Source organism: Limanda limanda, chromosome 1 (genome assembly GCF_963576545.1).
Source record: "Limanda limanda chromosome 1, fLimLim1.1, whole genome shotgun sequence".
Classification (NCBI taxonomy): domain Eukaryota; kingdom Metazoa; phylum Chordata; class Actinopteri; order Pleuronectiformes; family Pleuronectidae; genus Limanda; species Limanda limanda.
This window is the reverse complement of record NC_083636.1, coordinates 24,268,081-24,289,207: the sequence shown is the minus strand read 5'-3', so window position 1 is coordinate 24,289,207 and position 21,127 is coordinate 24,268,081. Positions and strand designations below refer to the sequence as shown.

Below are 21,127 nucleotides of genomic sequence, written 5' to 3'. Positions count from 1 at the left end.
GGGGGGATAGTGGAACACGGCAAGTGTTAATGAGGAGTGACAGCAACATGGTGCCTGTGTCTAATCCACACATTTCCACTCAAACAAGTCTGACCCCACAAACCTGCTGCTCCAAACGTCGGGACCACTGAGGTCAGTGGCTATGGGAGAAGCTGCTGCACCATTTTGAGGTAACATGAGCTGCAGCAGCAGCAGTTCGATGCTTTCTGAAATCTTCAAATAGAAAATGTGGTGACTCTAAAAAGCAAATTTGTGTATTTATATAGAAAAGCAAGGACAGCAGTTGCTATGTGTCTGCTGTGATTTATAACCTTATTCTTTTGAGCTCTATTGACGGTTAGACAAAGCATTTATGCATTACTGCTCCCAAGTGGACTGGAGTGCAGACTGACGTCTCAAACCTTTTTTTAAAGCTTACCAGTTCTCAAAAGGAGCCGGATCCAAACTAATGTTGAATATCACGAGACCTGTTCTTTCTTACATCATAATGATGAAGGATATCGTCACATTTTTGTTTTGTCTAGACCTACGACAGGTTGATCTCCTAACATGGTAAACGAAGATAAAACTAGAGTGCACATCTCCACAAAAGGAAATATGGTCTGGGAAAAGAAAGTCTGGTAATCTGCACCACATTGTTCAAAATCCATGTCTCAACACCATAAAGAAGTCAGGATTTTACTTGGCTACATTATCCCCTGGAGAAATTGACAAAAATGTCAAAAAGTCATAAAAGAAAATCCAACCAGATCTCCAACCAAACTTTAATGAGTTCCTTCTCAGCCAATACACCATCCCTCCACCAGGTTTGGTGCAAATCAGTTGTCTACAAACAAAAAAGAATAAACAGACATGGGTGAAAACAATAATACTGAATAAAGCCCAGCCTGCAAAGGCCCAGATAAATATGTTTATGTTGAGACACCATTGAGATTCATTGTATCTCGTACATCCTTCAGCACTGTGAACTATATAAAGACTCCCACCTCTCACTCTGTTGAATTCACCCTCTTTTGGGGATGGTGTGTCTGAGTGTGGCTGTTTCAAGGTGTTTCATACTGTAAATGCTGTGTGTCATGGCCTTTTCTGCCATTTGAAAGCTATTTGTATGTTTATAAATCGTCTCACCTGTATAACCCATCACGACGCGGGTTTGTGTACTGTATAATCAGCTGTTTTCATTAGAGAACGTGTGTGTATCAAATGAATTGTTAATCATAGTAAGTTTAAATGTTATTAGTTGGAGAATGGATCATTGTTGGCACTGTACACATGCTGTGTTAGAAAATTGATAAACCAATTGTAAAAAACAAGTGGTCATACATACACGCATGATGCTTGTATGACAGAAGTCGGCTGACACAGAGTAATGCAGTTCAAGATGTAAAGTTTGAAATGCCACTTTTTGAAGCTGACATTTTTTTTCCTATGAATTCAACCCTGCATCGACAAGGCAACAGCAAATAATGTTTCTTGCTAACTTGAGCAACACAATGTTATTTGGAAATGGACTGTTTAACTTCAAATTTATAGGGAAACGGTTGTTTTTTTTATTTGTAAACTATTACACATATTTTGTAATTCACTGTAATTGACATTTTCTATTTATATTTTAATCATCGTACCTACAGTTACGTTTTCCCTTCCCTGACAGTCAGAATCACAATAAAATCACTTTATTTGACAAGAATTTGTTCGGAAGCTACGTCTTTATTTGGAGTGTTAACCATAGACTCTAAATAAAGTTGGACCACACATGTCCACTTCCTTTTACAAAAATGAGGCCATAATATCCTGGTTGATTATGGAGCCGAGCCGAGGTCCCGCTGATAAACGCAGTTGACGAGTCACAATCTCATCTGTCACAAAAGACATTTGCCAAATGTCGGACATGTTTCTATTGCAGGTGATATAGATCTATCAACTCAAAGCCCCGTGGAGGAGGAAGAGTGGTGCTGACTTTGTGTCACGATCATCGCTGGAGCTACAAGAAAAGGGGAGTCTGCATGAGTTGAGATGGGTGTGAGAAATTTCACATTTAATCCTACACTAATCTCGGCTAGCAGGGTTGAAAGCTCTTCATGAGTGAGAAGTGTAGAAGTGTAATGAGAACATCAGCAAAATAGGAATATTACTGCAGTTTGCAGCATAATGGAATGTGGATTATTATCAGTAATGGTATCTGAGTAGACATATTGTATATCAACTCTTGTAATCATAGTCCACGATCAGCAGCCACCACGATCAGGATCCACTTGATGACTTCCCCTTTCTACAAACAAGACACCTCACCTTCCCTTTCCAAAAATATAACAGATGTACCTTACATGTGACAGTTTATCAGCTGTTAGGCTTTGAACAGTGATGCCTATAAAGTAATACCCCTAAGAATTGAAGGACGGGACAAGGGAGGCTCTAAAACTGAGTTTGCCACGTTGAAAACCCTCCAAAGCAATGTGTACTAGTGCCTCTGTTGGAGTTTGTGGCATCAAACCTCTATATCAGACTCTGGATTGGTCAGCCAGTTGGTGTCTGAGCTTCGAGGTACAGTTGGTGGCAACAGCAGGGTTCTGAACAGTGCGGACATGAAGCCACTGCTCAGGACGTGTGGGTGTCCTTATCTTTTCCACCTTTTTTCTGAAGTACACGTAAAAAAAACTGGCAGGACAGCAGCACCTACCTCAAGCCTGGGAGCGGCATGACCCAACATGAGGGCTAACTTAGCTTTTCCATGATGAAATCAACCTGGCATCTTCCTTTAACATCTATCACCTTCATATATGCCACAGCTGCAATGGCTTTTATGTGATAAGATAAAATGAGATAAGATAAGACAAGATAAGAAGTCCTTTATAAGTCCCGCAATGGGGACATTTGCAATGTTACAGAAGCAGAAGACATCACATAAGTAGCATGCAGTACTTGGGGAAAGGAATATAAAGAAATATGAATATACAACAATATATAGAAACAATATAAATGTGATTAAACCGGTATATACAGTGTAGAGAGGGTGGCTGTGGTGTAATATTTAGGGGTTTTGGACTCTGCCAGATCTTGCAGTGAATCTCTATTCCCATAGGAGCCACACGACCAAGTGGGTTGAATAGGTTATACAAGCACTTGTCTTTGAGTGAAAGGTGTGTATTGCTGTTCAGAACTTGTGTGCAGATGCAGGGTAGTCTTTCCATACTGATTTCAGCGGATTAAAACTACTAGGCACAAAACAGATAGTAGTGAATGGGCCTATTTTCAAGGTGTGCATGTTTAAGCTTGCAGCCACTTCCTGGAACAAACAAGCATTCTTGATGACTGTTTATAGAGGGTATACAGTTTTGAGATAAAAATCTCTAAGTGATTACACCTGCTTAGTGGATTTATTGAGAGCGAATTCATTTCAACGAGACAGTGCATAGACTGAACTTTTGGGGAATCGTGCTTGCCTTTAGTAACAAGTCAGTAGACTCTGCCAGTTTTTGGAAAAATGAGTCCTACATGTCTTTTCATCAAACTTCTGTACATTATGCATTATCCGTGCCTCCTGAGTACTTCCCTTGTTCCTGACACGGTGCAGTGTTGTCGTCATTCGTCGTTGTCTTTGTTTGTTTGTTGAATCAATGGACAGTCTGAGGCTTAGATGTTTTCTTTTGTTGTTGTTGTTGTTTTCTAATTAACCATAAGCCCCACCAAATATTTGAAGAGAAGGTCAAGAGGTGACGTAATGGGAAAAATAATGTGATTTGAGACATGCGTGGATTTCCACAGCGTGTCAGAGCTCCCCCTGGACATCTAAAAATAGGCTTTGAGGGGAGCTGATGTCCTTTTCAGGGATCTCCCCTGTGACTCGCACCATGGATCAGTTTATTAAAAAAGGAACATATGGCGGCTTTAAAGAAAACAAAAAGGCAGGGGTGGAAGAAGTATTCAGATATTTCACTAAAGAAGCACCTAAGTGTTAAATGATGAATACAAAATTATTCTTGAAATACTTTCTTTTCTTTTCTTTTCAACATGCTATTGCGAAGTGTAAGGTCATTTTTTTAATATTATTGATATTGATATTGTTATTATTAATATCATTTATTCTCATTACTATGATTATTTCTTCCAGTTAAACATTTTCTATGTTATGAATTCTAATTTTGGAGGCAGATATTTTGCATTTATGTATGAATTTCATTTGGGGGGGGGGAATTCTTAAAAAAGGCCAATAATATATCAAATGTACTGTAAGTATCATAAGTATAAGTAAACAGATTCCGCAGAAAAACTGTGTTGTATCAATAATGTATCAGTGGATCATTGATGATGCATTAATGTGTAGTTGTGAGCATATCTCTAATCCCTGTGGTGCATTTAGACAAATACTTCCACCTAAAATAAATACCTCCACAAAAATGTCATTTTGCTGCGTTCGCAAATAGAAACCCATCTCCCTGTCCGACCAATCAACGCACACCTCATGACCGTGTTCATTCCTGTTGGTCCACTTCTGCGCCGTTGAGCAGTGCGGGGGCTGTGATTGGCTGTCGGCAGCATCGGCATCGGCGTGTTGTCACAGCCCCATAAACAGATCCAGTGCGTCTAACGGCTTGATTCATTCATCTGCGGCTTTTACACTCAAACCAGCACAGAGGCGCGATTGTAAACATGGGAAATCCCAGAGTTTTCTTTGACATCGCTGTGGATGGCGCTGACATCGGCAGGATCAAAATGGAGGTAAGAGAAATCCCACGTTAACTATTCATAGTCGATCTTGACTGTGCGCAATTTGGAGTTTAAATCCGACTTTGGCATCTGTGTTTGATTTGGGCTGAAGCTGAGACCTGGGCACATGTGTTGATGGATTTGAATAGGTCTCAATCTTTGTTATCTCAGGTTATAATATGTCAATAAATACAGACAAGATCAAGTAAATCATGCTCATATCCAACAAAATAGTCCTGCTCCAACGGAAACGCCCATCATCATCTTCATCATCTGCGTCATCATCTTCATCATCAGCAGCAGCATCAGCATCAGCATCAGCACCATCATCATCATCATCATCATCATCATCATCATCATCATCATCATCATCATCATCATCATCATCATCATCATCATCAACAGCATCCTCATCCTCATCCTCATCCTCTTCATGGCATTTGTTTAGGTCAGGCATTGACTCAATGGAGCGATGCAGCTTGTTGTATGAATTCTATATGAGCACAGTTATAAATTAAATTATTAATAGTTTGATCAATTATTCAATGGATAGAAACTATTCCATTGATTTCTATTATGATCATTTTAAGAACATATATTAAGTAAAAATACCAAATGATGTGTTATCAGCTATTTACAATGTGACGATATCCTGTGGCATATATATATATATACAATATGATATAAAAATTATGAAGTCTACAAAATGAAAATAAGTATAGAAATATAAATAGAAACTATGATAGAGCTATTACAAGAAAAGCAATAAACAAATAGCATCTATACAACCAGTTGAAGGAAAGTTAGGTAAATATATTACTTATAAAAGTAATATGCTGTAACAAAACACAGATAGGTGTATAAAATAACAACGCATTTGTATGTAATAGAAATGTAATGTAGTTAAGGCAGCTGTTTTTTGTGCTTCTTGTATGAAGCTGTTCTTTGTGTTGAATAGATAAAAAAGCCTCTTGGCCCATGTTGTTGTTGATGTTTTCACATTTTAGGCTTCAGGTATTCTCTGCCTTTCCTTTACAAAGGTTACATTTTCATCATAGTAGATATGAGTATCTCACTGTTCCTCCTTGTCTGTGTGTATTATCTGCCAAACTGTGGCATGTTTCACTCATGTAAAAAAAATCCCTGTGTGTTGCAGCTCCGGGCTGATGTGGTCCCGAAGACGGCAGGTGGGTGAGACAGAGAAAAGCCTTCAGAGTTACTGCACACAGCATCAGGCTAAGGCTTTTTGTCCACATCCAACACACATCTGTATATGGCTGAAAAAACAAGGTGTCCCCATTTAGCTGAGCATTTATCCTTCATTTGGGATCTGATGCTAACCCTGGCTGATGCAGGGATAGAAATAATCTGTGTATAGTCAAATGTGAGGGTAAAACAGTGACCCAAGCAGACGTGCAACTGAGTGTTACCAAGGCTAGGAGTCATAATAACACTAAGAAAGAAGAGAAAGATGTCTGCAAGTGGTTAAACAGCAAGAAAACCTGCACAGTGCTTAACCGAGTCCCTGTGATTCTGCCCCACAAAGGCCAATGTTAGTCACATGGCCTCATTCACTCTCAGTAGGTGCAAAAAAAGAACTTTGCCTCCATGGAAATGAGGTTAGGGTCTTTATTCTTTATTTAGTTTATCTTGCATTTCTGTAATTTACCCTTAACAGACTGAATTACTGATTTTAACTTGACTTGTGTCTCTTGTGTGGAGCGTTTCAGGTTTTTGATGGAACTCTATGCACCCAGTAGTGACTTGTTTCTGCTAGTGTTAAAAGTCTGGTAAACATTCTCAATAAGCTGTTTCATTACACAGCCTTTTTCACATTTGTGTATTTGTCTTTTTGTCTTGACTCTTCTCACTTTTATTTGTGTGCAGTTTTTTATGCTATCACACACAATAACACTCAAGCGTTTTTTATGAACTTCAACACGAATTGTTGCTTATTCAATCGTGAATATTTGATTTTATGGTGACTCTTTTAATACAATTTAAATCCTTCCAGGTCCCTGAGATCATTTTCATTTTTTCCCACAATATATTTTTGTTTTAAAAATCCTTGATTTGTTGATAGTAACACTTTTGCTGAGACAAAACTCAGATTTATTGTATCTGACAAAGAAGTGTGTCTGATTCCTGTGTCAGCTGCAAGGAGAAGAGAAAATGAAACTAGAGGCAACCAGTAAGAGGCTGTAATGTATTCATTTTGTGTTGATATACGTTTACTTGAGGATTGACAGTGTCTTTATCTACAGAAAACTTCCGTGCTTTGTGCACTGGAGAGAAAGGTTTTGGCTACAAGGGCTCTTCGTTTCACCGTGTCATCTCTAAATTCATGTGCCAGGTACAGTTATGGGATTATTACTGTTTTTTTTCATTTTCACAGGTTCAGATCGAATCTTAGCAGAGTTATGACGGCTGTTGTCAACTTTGTTTTACAGGGCGGAGACTTTACCAACCACAATGGAACTGGAGGCAAATCCATCTACGGAGAGAAGTTTGCTGATGAGAACTTCCAGTTGAAACACACAGGCATAGGGACACTGTCGATGGCTAACGCTGGGCCCAACACCAACGGGTCCCAGTTTTTCATCTGCACAGCGTCAACTGACTGGTGAGCTCCACTGGGACACGTGGACTCCTGCATTTAGCTGAAAACAAGCAGTTTTGCTGGTCTTGAATACTAATCGTCTCCTCTCATCCTCAGGCTGAACGGGAAGCACGTGGTGTTTGGCAACGTTGTGCAGGGAATGGATGTTGTCAAGGCGATGGACAAGTATGGCACAAAGAGCGGTACTCCTAAAGCCAAGGTTGTTATTGCTGACTGTGGCCAAATAAATTAGTCCGTCTCATTCAATTCCTTCATGTCAGTCTACTCTCCTGTCGGATTTATCCTTATCATCCACATCCCACTTAGTCTTTGAGATGGTGCATATCTACAGTATGAGTAGAAAAAACACTCTAAAAACAGTTTGTCCAATATTCACTGTATCATATTTTGTACCTTCCAGTTTGTCCTTCTGGACCACATTTAAGATCAAACTTAGATTGATGATGCTGATGATGGATGATGAAGATGATGATGATGGTGTAAATAAATCAATTTCATGTCTGACTTTGTGTGCGTCTTTTTTGTTCATAGCTAAGCATTTTTTGGAAAACGTCAGCTGTGTATTTGTGTATTTTCTCCTGTATGTATGTATCTAGTGTGTAATGACGTGGTGATACTTTTTTATCATTGTAGTTATATATTTTAACACTAGAGGTGAGTATAGGCTTGATTCTTCATTCTTATGCCAGCGTGTGCTCTGAGCCGTATGAACTGATCTGAACAGACCCAGTGCCTCTCAGGAGTTGTCAGGAATCACTCAAGTTTGGCTTTTACCATCACAGAGGCATGTTTGTAAATAAACCCCAGAGTTGTTGTTTTTACATCACTGTTGGTGGCGCTTCTGCTGGCAGGATTGTGATGGAGGTCAAATAATTCACACAACATTGACTTTTAACTTGGACAATGCACAATTTGAGGTTTAAAGTCGGCTTGGATATCTTTGTAGGATTTCTTTCTTTGCTGTATATTTTCCCCTTTATTTAAAGAAACAGGAAATACAAACAAATAAAGACACAAAGCATATAAAGTACACACAGTAAGTGTATGTTTTATTGTGATGGTCTTTAGTTTTTGTTGTGGAAGAGCCTTGGCGTGGTCTGGAATATTGAATGAATCGGGATATACTTCATAACTGGACTTAAATGTTCAAATGAAACAAAACTTCATATGACTAATTAAGAGTCTCGACCTGAACACATCTACATTCAAATATTTAGTCACAGTGCCACCTGTTGGCTTGGGAAAGGACAGACAGCTTCTTTCTAACAGATTGATAGTATCCACTTAAAGTTTGGTCAGAAAAGCCTTAAAACCTTAGTGATGCTTAAATGTGAGTTTTCACAAAATGTTGTTAATATGATAGCGTGGTAACTTGTGGATATTCGTCATGAATATTGAAAGTATTGTAAGTAGACCAAATTTTACAGGTAGGACTGGCAACAGGAAGTTATAGGCCGTGTATTTTTACCCCTTACCTCTATTCAGATCTTGCTCAAATTTACCCAGATAACGGTCAATACCTGAATGACAGAATATTGTGAATTTTTCTTGGACAAAAAAGTATTGTAACTCAGCCCCACACCATCAGCCCAGGCTTAATGAAACTGGTACATGCTGTTGCTGCTATTGTCACGTTTGAGGCTCCAGGTATTCTCATATGTTCATATCTTCATATTCTCATATGTCCATGACGAGGATTATCTTATGGAGGAAAGAGAAGAATCAGCCAACATCAGTAATAATGAAGCAGAGCAAAATATTCTCTGTCTTGTGATAGTCTTATCTTCTACTTTTAAACTCAGAGCCTGTATTGTTATACTTTTACTTGAGTAAAGAGGTTGAATCAGTACTGACAATTTTACTGAAGTTACTTTTAACACAAGTATCTGTACTTCTACTTGAGTAAAGAATGTGTATACTTTTTCCACCTCTGGTTAAAGTTGTTTTAAAAAGCATACTGTGAGTGCAGCTGGACTGTGATCTCTTTTAATATTCATTCTCTTTGACCTCATGAGCTTTCCTTCGAGTTTAAGGAATAGTGTTGGGGACAGTAGATTTTTTTTTCTTACTTTTCCACCGCAGCTTTTTCTCGCTTGCCGTAGCCCCGCCCTTGCAAGCTGTCCTGAAACCGGTTCTACAGAGCAACCCACACGTCATCACACATGCTAATTTCTATTGGTCCAATATTGAGCCTCTGATGAGGACACGGGCTGTGATTGGTTGTTGTTAGCTCTTACTTACTTCAGCTTGCGCTGAGAGTCAGTGTGTCGTACAAGTTGACAGGATTCACTTCAAGTTCAACTTTTACATTATAACCAACACACACGCACGTTGTGAAAATGTCACTTCCCAGAGTTTTCTTTGACATCACTGTTGATGGCGCGACTGCTGGCAGGATTGTAATGGAGGTAAGATAAATCAATCACTAACTAGTATTTATTTTTGACTTTACACGATTTTACAAGAAGTTAAAAGTTGGATTCATTAACAGGCTGCAGGTGTGACTGTTCTCAGGTGAAGCTTTAACGTTAAAAACAGGTTTATGAGCAGACACCGGCAAATATTTCCTTTTTTATTGAGGCCTGTGGAAAGAATGGTGCGGGGACCCATAAGGACACAATTGGTCCCGCAATGCATTTGGTCTTTTTACGCATTTTGAGGCCCGAACAGTCTTGAAAAGTCACAAAACTTATCAAACACGTCCGGTCTTGTTTCATTTTTTTTAACATATAGGGCTCATGCATGGGCGTGCCGTAATGTTCCATTACCCTGACAGTTTAAAAGACACGGAAGTGCAGGTCCATGGCATGCAATTATTGATGAAGCAGGAAGTAGCCTGTAACTAGCGTGTCCTTTGTCAAGTCTGCGCCAAACTACACATGTCTCATAAGACATCTACATGACAATATTAAGACTCAGTCACGGCATCACCTCGTGGCTACGTGAAATGGCGGCTGTTACACTTTGAGATCGTTTTCCTAGCCGGTTTATCAAGTTCAGAAATGCCTTAAGATATGAGTGAGAGTAAAAAAAAAACCTGTTGCGACTCAGCCCCACAACATCAGATATTTCAGAAATGTTCACATTGACTGGCCTAATGTCAGTGTCAGTCATAGCCCCACCTACTGGGAAATACAGGACATTTTACGGTCTTACTTTGACTTATTTTCCTGTAACGGATTCTCCAGACCAAATCTGGTTAGACTTTGATGTCCCTCACAGAAGGGAAAATCCTAAAAAAGTAGTTGAAATATAAATAAAAGCTCAAGCTCTTTATCTAAAAGATAATCAATAAATATACAACATCAAAGGAAAGTCAGCTAAGTATATGAATTATAAAAGTAAAATACATTTCAGCAATACGCATATGTCCGTAATACCAATATAATATAGTTCAGACAGCTGATTTGTGTTATTCACGCCTGACGCTGTGCTTAGTGTCATCTGTGATAAAAATGCGTCTTGGCCCATGTTGTTTCTTCAGGTTTGCTGGGCCTGTTCTTTACAAAGCTTTAGTTTTCAGAGTATCTCACTGTTCCTCCTTGACTGTGTGTGTTATGTGTCAAACTGTTTGCTCATGTAAAAAATCTCTGTGTCTTGCAGCTGCGGTCTGATGTGGTCCCAAAGACTGCAGGTGGGTGAGACAAACCTTTAGAGTTACTGCACACAGCATCAGGCTCAGGCTTGTTGTACACGCCCAAATACTTGTGTTTGGCTGAATAAACAATGCTGAGACTTCAATCTTTGTATGGGTTGAGCAGAGCCTGTGGCTGACGCATTGATTAAAAAAACCTGAATATCTAGTCCCAGAGTCATATGTGGGGGTAAAACATTGACACAAGCAGACGTGCAACTGAGTGCTACCACTGCTGTGTGTGATAATAACAGCAAGAGGGAAGAGACATCTGCTGGCAAGTGGTTCAAACCTGCACGATACTTTACTGAGTCCAAGTGTTTTTGTCACCTGGCCTCATTTATTCTCATTGGGCCAAAAAAAAAGAAGTTTGCCTCCATGGAAATGAGGTCGTCATTCACATTCCCTTCAGATTTTACTTACAGGTTTTGATGTTGTTATTACTTTAAAGGCACAGTAGTTTGTGTTTTCTGCTTTCAGGAGCTGAACAAGTGTTGAAAGGCGATGATACTAAAAGTTTTGCAAAGACATAACAAAACTCCGATTTACTGCATTGTATCTGACAATCAAAATGTGTCAGATACACATTCTTGTTTCCCAAATGTCCCATAAAGAGGAAATAGGAAACAATGTTGACTCTGTTTTTATTTTGTGCTTGTTTTAGTTGTTATGAGTTTACTTGAGGATTGACAGTGTCTTTACTTACAGAAAATTTCCGTGCTTTGTGCACTGGAGAGAAAGGTTTTGGCTACAAGGGCTCTTCGTTTCACCGCATCATCACTAAGTTCATGTGCCAGGTACAGTTTAGGCTTCAGCTCATGTCGAACCTTAATCATGACAGCTGTTGCCACATGTGTTGACTCAACTTTGTTTTACAGGGTGGAGACTTTACCAAACACAATGGAACTGGAGGCAAATCCATCTACGGAGAGAAGTTTGCTGATGAGAACTTTAAATTGAAACACACAGGCATGGGGACACTGTCGATGGCTAATGCTGGGCTCAACACCAACGGGTCCCAGTTCTTCCTCTGCACAGCTGAAACTTCCTGGTGAGCTCCACTTTGACACGTACACGCCTGCATTTAGATGGAAACAAGCAGTTTTGGCTGGTTTTAGATTTTTTTTCTTCATATATTCATCTTTTCTGCTCATCCTCAGGCTGGACGGGAAGCACGTGGTGTTTGGCAAGGTCGTGGAGGGAATTGAGGTTGTCAAGGGTATGGACACGCGCGGCACAAAGAGCGGTACTCCTAAAGCCAAGGTTGTCATCGCTGACTGTGGCCAACTATAGTCTAACTCACTCAATTCCTTCATGTCAGTCTGCTCTCCTGTCAGATGTATCCATATCATCCATATTCCAATTAGTCTTTGAGATGGTGCATATCTAAAATATCAATACAAGAAAAAACTTGTCCAATATTCATTGTGTCATCTGTCATACCTTCAAGTTTGTCCTTGAAGGGCCTCATTTATGAACAAAATCGGACTTGAATTCAGGATGTTGATGATGGAAATAAAGCAACAATGCAGCCTGACTACGTGTGAGTCCTTATTTAGTTTCAAAGCATTTGTAATTGAAATCCAGTTATGTATTTATGTTTACATCTATGTGTAAGGTACTTTTTTGTAAAAACAAATACTAAAATAAAGGTAAATGATACGTTTACAGACTATGGATACAGGAAACTAGGTTTAAACAAAATATTAAACAATGGCACTTTCCAAGTGATGTGCTCCAGAGAAACTACTATATGATTGACACACAATATAGCTCAATATAGTTCACACAAAATAAGAAAAGTACAACAAATCAATGAGAAGGTTTTTCTTTAGTTTTTGACTTAGTACTGAATTTTATCAAAACAAAGTATCAATGCTCAGTGTTCTTCACAGTAAAAACATAGAAACACAGGTCTAAAAAACAACTTGAAGTACACATGTTAAGGCATCAACATCTCCTTTGCCACTTTCTCCTTCAAAGAGAATTATATTCAAGATTCCCTATAGAAAGGTCACTGTAAGAAAAAAATATGTTAATATAAACAGGAATTGAGACTACCAAACAACCAATCACAGCACAATAAAACCACAAATACAAAACACACAGATCTAATACAGCAAAGGTAAAGATGGTGATGGGTAAAGAGGCCCCATCCAAAAAGGGATTCCTCTGGGTTGTAACAGTTAAAACATGTGCCAATTGGAAATATCAAGGATCTCATGAAATACCTGTGATCTAACATCTGAGGTGTTGGGATCTGATCCTTTGGGTCAACTTGGTCCCCAGGTAGCCAGCTATAATTCAGATTGGTTTGCATTTAATACAAAATTCTAACACTATCCATGTCTGGATTGTTTGCTGCTCTGATTTGCTTTCCAATGACATAATGCAAAACAAATGGGAAATTTGCCGCCTTGCCCGAGATTGAGTTGATGTGATCAATGTTTTAAGGTTGAATATAAATCACAATCAGGATCAATTAGCTTAACATACCTTAGCATATAGACCTGGAAGCAGGCACAATGATCTAGCCTAGCTATGAACAGTGATTGCACAGTGCAGTCATAGCACAGTAAAGTAAAATAAATAGCAACTAATCTGCTAGGATTAGGTGAGTATTCAGCTGCAATATGCATCTTCACCACTAGATGTCACTAAGGTCTACCCACTGAACCATATGTTGGTATTATATTTTGAGATTTTTTTTCTCAAGGCATTTAGACGCTTCAAAAAGTCCAGTGGAGACAGTTTTCCACCAACTCACAAAGTTAGAATTAATTAGCTTGTCTGCTACACCTTGTTGAATAGTAATTTCAGCCAACAATACTGAATAATTACATCTGCTTTGGTTTTTGTTGGGTGAACTCAAGAACCCATTCTTTTAATTATTACTTCAGCGTTGGCTTATTTGAGAAGGAATGGATTTCAGAATTTTTGGCTCTTACACATGCTTCCAGTCTTTATGCTAAGCGAGGCTAATTCTCGCTCTTCTTCTTTTTGTAACACAGACTTAAGAGTGGTGTCGCTAACTGTACAGGAAATCACACAATTATCCAAGAATTCAAAGTATAACTTTAAATCTCCATTTGTACTGTCTGTATAAATCCACATTATAATTTATGTAATTTGTTTCTTCATTTGAACAAAGTTGTTCATCCCTTCTCCCAGAAGGTGATGTTGAAACAGCATGGACAAAGACCACAAGTCACAACGATATGTTTCAAACATGACACTTGAGGTAATCATTAATAACACCCACAAGAATATTTGAAAAGCTGGTTTGGATTACAGCATTGGTTCATCTATTGTTTTTCACTAGCATGAGAACACAATTACCCTCAATTACCACCAAGACATTAAAGCCGACTTTGTAATTCAGCACTGAGCGCTGTGAACTCTCCTGTTATCCAGGCAGTTGGTAGCTTTTACAATGGCACATTTGTGGTATTGTCTCCCACTGCACGATACTCGAGCTATTCTAAATACTTCAGATGCTGGCATATTAAACACACTTAGAGTACGACTTTGGGCAACTGACACTCACTTTAAAGTTGGAGTGATACAAGAATGCGATATTATGTCTAAAGCCCCATTTGGACTGGATTCATTTCAGGGGAGTTGAGGTGATTTTAAACCCATTTGGTTGGCATGTGGGCAATCCCAAGCTGATTTATGGTCTTTTCCTCAGAACAGACATGATGATAGCCTCAGGGAGTGAAAGTCTGCACAGTGAATAATTCATCTCCCCATTATTGTTAATCCTGTCCAAATGGGTGTGAGTCTGGATTGAAACAATTAACTGAATTTATTAAACACCCAATTGAAAACCAACCAAATTATATTGTATGTTGCTCTGCTCAAACTCACCACAGAAGTGTGTACAAATAGTGAAAACACTGTAATACTATAATCGATAGGCTACATAACAGTGCTGGTTTCAGACTTGGGCTACCAGCAGAGTGTGAGTTGTTCAGGGCTACTTAATGACACTTGCTGAATGTAAAGATATCACAGGTTTTACCTCCACATTGATTATAAAAGACAGTGGAGCCCATGCTTAGTCAGGTCCAGGTGTGATTATTTTAGGGCCCCACATACAACAAGCAGGGGGCCCCTCGAATCCTGACTGGCTGATAAAAAAACTCAATTATTTTATTGATTGATTGGTTTATAAATAGAAAATAAATTTGTTGTTGATCATAGACTATTTGAAAGTTATTTATCAAGAAAGAAATGCAGGAAGTTTTCCTGCAGAATGTTACAGTGGCACAATACAATCAGGTTTCATGTCTTAATAAGTTTCAGTGGAATGGTCTGAAGTTTGATTAGAAAGTAGCGGGAGTGGACTGTACATTCGTACATGATTTTCAAACCTCTTTTCTTTTATAACCCCTCATGGACAAATTCTTGCCAACTTGACTGGGACTGTTCATCACAGGTTAGATTATCGGTGGTCTATTATTATCTAATTTTATTGATCATTTTTTGTCGTCTCTTACTTTGAAAGTGCACAGAAATCCTGGCTGGATTCACATTGGTTTGTGTGTTACACCCCTGTAATGCCCCGGCCATTATTAATAGCTTTTAGAGGCTTTTAGGAGATTCTGAAGATTTTAAATCAGTTTATAAAAGATCCTCTTTGTATGATTTCATATATCTGACCTGGAAGAATGAGTCCTTCCCTTCTGAGATTTTTCCCCTTAAATACTAATTTAGTTTTCTTTATGCAGCTCTGGAGTATCGGCATGGTCACATCAGAACGAATTACAGCTGAATTCACGAAAACGTGTCGCTCTAGAGGATTGATTGTGTAGTGACTATTTGTGGAGCTAGAAGTTAACGGCTAACATTCAGACACGCTTTACAGAGCAGGTTAAATCAAACTGGATGGTAACACGCCGCTTATAAGCTGCAGTAGCTTCCTCCATTTTGAACTCTCCGGATATACACGTTCCATCAACAGCTCCGCAAAAATGGCTTTATTGTGGACAAAACATAAAAAAAATTCGTATTTAGTTTTGCTGTGAAATTCTACTGTTTTGGTGTGACCATGCATTGAGGCCAGGGCTGCTTTGTCATGTGTTGTAAGGATTTCTGATCAATAACACTGACTAGACTTGATTTTAATAAATTCTTCATTGGCGTAAGGGTGCTGTTTGGCATTTAAATGTGTGTGGTCACCCTCCATATCATACAGATCATGGACTTGACTCGACACTCACTGTCCAGTGCTCGTGTTGTTTGATTCTAACAGTAGTAATAATAAATGAGTCTGACGCTACTTATATCAGACAAATTCTCAGATCACCTGCTGCCTCCCAGAGCCACGGTGTCAGGAACCCACAGGTTGCTCCTGACTTGGTCCCATTGTCTCCCTCAGTGTAACCAGGCGCGCTGCTATCTACGATCACACCTTTTTTCAAGTGGTTTTCAGCTCTACAGCGACGTCCTGCGGCTGTCTCTCAGGATGCCATCGAGGCCGTTGAGCTGGCGCAGGAAGCCTCGGTTGGGGATGACGCCCCGGTGGTCCTTCACTGTTTTGATGGCCTCCACCAGGGTCAGGTTCTGTCTGATCATCAGGTAGGCCAGCACCAGAGTGGCTGAGCGGCTCACTCCCACAGTGCAGTGGACCAGCACCTTACCTACACACAGAGAACGATAGGAACAATAGGAACATGCATTTCAGTTATGACATCTTTCATGCCCCTCTCTACTTTAAATGTATTTTCATTACATAGTAAAATACATCTTAGCACTTAGCACTGTAGCTGATGTATTTTGCATGGGTTCTTTGGTTTAAGGCAAATATTACAAAAACTTGGTGATAAGTTAAAGTGACGAGTTACTTATTTTGCTGCATAAAAAGTAAGTAGTTACTCAGTAAAGTTACTTTTAAGTTAATTGAAATGGTTTTCCTCCATTCTCTTAATAATGCAGATGGGCGGACAACCGGTGATAACAGACAAAACACCTGGCCATTATCATTTTAGGCCTATTCACTGTAGCCTCAACAGGCCTCAGCAATAAATCAGCAAAACTGACAGTGTGAAATAAAATAACAGGAGTGGCTCCCCCTGGCAAATGTTTCTCCTGGTAGTGGAAAGGCGGCTTTGAAACCTGTACGAATATAAAATGTAACTTTTTTACGGCTTTGTTCTCCGTTTTCATAACAGATTAAATGTAAAAAAAAAACGTTAATGCAATGAGTTTCTCAAAATTCTTAAATTACAATCACAAAATGCTGAACTAACAAAGTGTTCAACATTAAATCACATGATCAATTGTCAGAGTGCAGTCACCTCAATACCACCACTTTGAATGCTATTTACTGAGAGTACAGATCATTGTATCAATGCAACATGTGCTAGCAAGTAGTTCTCTCGATGGCATATTTCCCAGGTGAGAGTCAGTATAGGTGAAAACATAACTTCTTATCGCAATGTGTCCACATACCACAGATATTGTTACATTTTGGAGTACTTTTTTAGTTAACAGGGTATTTATGTACGTAGAACTTTAATTTTACTTTGGGAGTTGTATTCATTTGTTTTCACTTTAAAAACCAACAAAAGTTATTTTGCACAGAAATGAATATCATATTTTCAATGTAGAAAACTGTGCTTTCGATTATTACAAATAAAAGTTATGTAATATCTAGGGTTTGGTTTCTTGAATAATACCAAACTTTCTGATGGGGGATTGACTGTAGTGTAAAGACGGACTCTAGACTTCACTATCTACAGTCTTAATAGGCATGTCATGTATACGTAATATAATTTTTTTCAAAAGACATTTTTACAACGATTATTGTATTATTTGCTAATATGTTTTATTTATTCTAAAATGCAACCATAATTAAAGATTATTGGTAAACATAAACAATATTGTTATGCTATGATTAACTTAATGCATTATTTTTGCTTTGTGTGGCATGAGAGATTTTGAGGCAAATATATGCAAAGTATAATGAGTTTTACACACTGATCCAAAGCTATTTGTTTTGAATACATAAAATAAATATGTAAATTAAGTAATTCTACAATTTTGGCCACAGCCATTGACATAATTCCACGCTGTTTAAAGATTTTAAAGGATGCACACTCCAAGTGTTAAACAAGTGTTGAATGTCCCCATTGACAAACTCACCTCCACTTGTCAGGGCTTTGTGGATGAACTCTGCCGCAGGATAGAAGTTGACGCTCATGTCGAAGGTGGGTGAGTCGTGGGCCTCGATGCCGTGATAGGTGACGCTCATCCCGGCGTAATACTCGGCTCCGCCACGCCACTTACTCTGGGCACAGTTGAGGATGTGTGTGATGCCGAGTTTAGCCAGCTCACGCCGATCTGATGCGATATCTCTGCAGACAAGGAGTTGTTTGTTTCACAGCTCATCATCAGCCAGTCAAAGGGATTTTCACTTCTCTTTAATGGGTTCATGTTGAAGGTAGTAAACTGTCACAATATGTAACAATAACAGTGTGACATCAACAGAAATTTCAAGATAAATAATGCTATGAATTGTGTTTTGGCTGTTTTGGCAAATTAATTATACTGAAAAGGGGACAAAACACTAAAAACTAATATGTTGAGTGTGAATGATACAGCAGAAAAAATTATTATCAATTTTCCGAACTATCAGAACAATATGGTGACCCATGTACATTTTTGTGTGCAAATGCCAGTTAAATATATATTTTTTTTAATGTACTTTTCTAGCCTAAAAGACCTCTGGGATCCTCCTCTGAGGACAGCTAGGCTTAGAATGTCAGGCTTAAAAACACTTAAACGCATAACAGATGTTTATATCCTATTGTTTTTTTTCGGCTGCGACAAGGTTTGCACCTGAAACTTCCAAAGTGTCTTGTGGACTCAAACACTTCACCCACCCCTCCATCGGCACAGTGGTGACTAGACAATGAGTGTATTTTTGGGTGAACTATCCCTTTAAGTTTCCATAAAGCATTAATATTGTAGCACAGGGCGTTATTATACATGGCGGGAGGGTTATGTAAACTCACTGGTCTCCGATGTAGAGTCGTGGCCACACTTCGTCCGCGTGGTTACAGGCCGTCTTGCCCGTGTACAGCAGCCGCTCCAGCTCGGACACGCTCAGGTTCGGGGGGACGCGCTCCGGGTCTTTCCGGCTCGGAGACCTGGAGCTGCTCCGGGACCGAGAGAACCGGGACAGGAAGGCCATCTGATAGGAGAGGGCGAAACCACCGGTTCATCACAGATAGACACTTTACTGTATTGATCCCGCATTAAATAGGCAATTAAAGCCATTTGGGAGGATAATAAAGATAATAATTATAGCAATAACAATAAGAACAATAATAACAATAATAATAATAATACGTACGGCTAGCGATGAGAATAGAAACAGAAATGTGTGGGAATAACTGCATTTGAGCGTTGCGTTATGTAACGAGCATTTACCTGTGGCTCCTTCAGGTTTGGTGGATGCAGTTGGACGCGTCTGGTGTGAGCGCGGCTGGGCTCGTTCGAGATGAGACCCCCAGTGTTCCCCTCCACGGCTTTGTTTCCCTGCGTGGTGTTGTGTTCCGTGTCTCAGAGGAGCCACAGATGGAGCTGCTCCGCGGCCATGTTGACTCACTTATCTGCTGTGGGGGGGACGGATGTGATGGTGGTGGGTCCGCTGCTGAGCATCCACCTCACTGATCCACCTCCACCCGCAGCTCCTCCATCCTCTCAACAAGTCTCCGCAGGGGGGCGCATCGGTGTGGACGCGTCGCTCCCGTGTTGTTCGTGTTCTCCCTGTTTCTCTGTTCAGCACCGAAAGCTTCGCAGGTTTCGCTGAGACGATGGAGCTTATTTTGTATTTGGTTATTAATGAACGCGTATGTGACGTCGGTGAGTCAGTAACTGCAGTAGACCTGGGTTTGTCGCCATCTGCCGGTCAAACGTCGATGTGAACGCCAACAAGTGATGCGTTCAAAGTTCATTCTTCAACTCTTTGTCTCCAAGGTCCATCATGGAAACATGTCTTTGGATGCATTGCGTCATCGTTTGTGCCTTCGATGTTAAGTCGTTGCACGTCGATACCTCGTCCTCCCCCATCATCTCTGTCAGACATCATCTTTTTCATAATGCATTAAACAGTGATACACCTCTACATTTGTGTTTGATATAGTCTTTTCTCATGAATTTTGTAAATATTGTTATTTTGTTGATTTTCTCTGTTACACACAACATCCATTGCACGTCTGTCCATCCTGGGAGAGGAGCCTTCGCTTGAGACTCTTTTGGGGGGTTTTCTCTGTAAAAGTTTTTGTTTTTGTTAGTTTTTCCTCACGCTGGTCGAGGGTTTAGGGCAAATTATGTCACACCTTGTACAGATTGTTTAGGAAAATCTAATTTGTTAATATGATCTCTACACATACAAATGTATGATCTGTTGTGCCCTTTATTCAATGTATCATATTATGAACCATTTCAGGCTCTGAAGCATTTACACTCCTTCCGTTTTGCCTGTTGCTGATGCAGACCGACTGCTTAGACTCTGATACACTATCTGAAATGTTTTGTTTGGCATCTGTCATGTCACTCAGGATTTTGGTCCAGATTCTAGGCCCTACTCTATCATGCTTGGACTTGTAGGTGCCTCTTGTTATGTGCTACTCTCCTCTATGGGGTCCCACAGAGGTCTGTCGAGGACATACAGTTGATTTCCTTTGCTATGCAGAGGATATGGTGTGTTTCCTAATAAAGCCTGATGCCACCAATGTGTCATTTAGTCTGTCTTGCCTTGATTAAAATAAGTACTGGGTTCCTCATAATTCCCTTTAGTTGCCTCCACCATGTTCCAGACTGAAAATTGTTACATTATTTTGTGAAAAGCCTTCATAAACCAAAATCTATGTCCTTATTCCAAGTTCCACAGTTATTAAATAAATACCACAAGAGGATTTATAAAATAAATATAATAAGTGTATGAAATAAAGCTACAATATTTAAATGTGCTCATAATTTAGGTTTTATGTGACTAAAATCGTCTTCTTCTTTCTTTGGCTATACAATTAACATGTTGGTCTACAGATAAAAAAAATTGTCCGGAGTCAAATATTTTTGTATAATTAATGACAAACAAATTTGACCAACATCAGTATAGATGATGGATTATATTTTATAACATTTTTGTTTTT

At 39.4% G+C, this 21,127-nt stretch overlaps 3 protein-coding genes across 3 annotated transcripts; 2 read left to right on the top strand and 1 right to left on the bottom strand.

Annotated features, from left to right (window-relative positions):
- The first annotated feature begins 4,638 nt into the window (after positions 1-4,638).
- LOC133025157 (peptidyl-prolyl cis-trans isomerase-like) lies at positions 4,639-7,559 on the top strand. Its single transcript, XM_061092158.1, has 5 exons — positions 4,639-4,719; positions 5,864-5,894; positions 6,972-7,060; positions 7,158-7,330; positions 7,424-7,559. The coding sequence occupies exons 1-5, from the start codon at positions 4,651-4,653 to the stop codon at positions 7,557-7,559; spliced, it is 498 nt and encodes a 165-aa protein (XP_060948141.1). The 5' UTR covers positions 4,639-4,650.
- A 2,007-nt stretch (positions 7,560-9,566) lies between these two features.
- LOC133005098 (peptidyl-prolyl cis-trans isomerase-like) lies at positions 9,567-12,498 on the top strand. Its single transcript, XM_061074684.1, has 5 exons — positions 9,567-9,735; positions 10,931-10,961; positions 11,670-11,758; positions 11,840-12,012; positions 12,122-12,498. Exons 1-5 carry the CDS (start codon positions 9,667-9,669, stop codon positions 12,252-12,254), a joined length of 495 nt encoding a protein of 164 aa, XP_060930667.1. The 5' UTR covers positions 9,567-9,666; the 3' UTR covers positions 12,255-12,498.
- Positions 12,499-16,400: 3,902 nt separating this feature from the next.
- LOC133001154 (dual specificity protein phosphatase 26) lies at positions 16,401-19,161 on the bottom strand. The gene is made up of 3 exons (XM_061070742.1): positions 18,983-19,161; positions 18,111-18,322; positions 16,401-16,606 (listed from the first exon to the last, which is right to left on the bottom strand). Exons 1-3 carry the CDS (start codon positions 19,159-19,161, stop codon positions 16,401-16,403), a joined length of 597 nt encoding a protein of 198 aa, XP_060926725.1.
- Between the last annotated feature and the right edge of the window lie 1,966 nt (positions 19,162-21,127).

Coding starts and splice junctions, on each gene's coding strand:
- LOC133025157 (XM_061092158.1), top strand. CDS start 4,651: ATGGGAAATCCCAGAGTTTTCTTTGACATCGCTGTGGATGGCGCTGAC. Junction 4,720..5,863: donor TCGGCAGGATCAAAATGGAG/GTAAGAGAAATC, acceptor TGTGTGTTGCAG/CTCCGGGCTGATGTGGTCCC. Junction 7,061..7,157: donor TCTCTAAATTCATGTGCCAG/GTACAGTTATGG, acceptor TTTGTTTTACAG/GGCGGAGACTTTACCAACCA.
- LOC133005098 (XM_061074684.1), top strand. CDS start 9,667: ATGTCACTTCCCAGAGTTTTCTTTGACATCACTGTTGATGGCGCGACT. Junction 11,759..11,839: donor TCACTAAGTTCATGTGCCAG/GTACAGTTTAGG, acceptor TTTGTTTTACAG/GGTGGAGACTTTACCAAACA. Junction 12,013..12,121: donor TGCACAGCTGAAACTTCCTG/GTGAGCTCCACT, acceptor GCTCATCCTCAG/GCTGGACGGGAAGCACGTGG.
- LOC133001154 (XM_061070742.1), bottom strand. CDS start 19,161: ATGGCCTTCCTGTCCCGGTTCTCTCGGTCCCGGAGCAGCTCCAGGTCT. Junction 18,323..18,982: donor CGACTCTACATCGGAGACCA/GTGAGTTTACAT, acceptor CCTTGTCTGCAG/AGATATCGCATCAGATCGGC. Junction 16,607..18,110: donor CAAAGCCCTGACAAGTGGAG/GTGAGTTTGTCA, acceptor CTCTGTGTGTAG/GTAAGGTGCTGGTCCACTGC.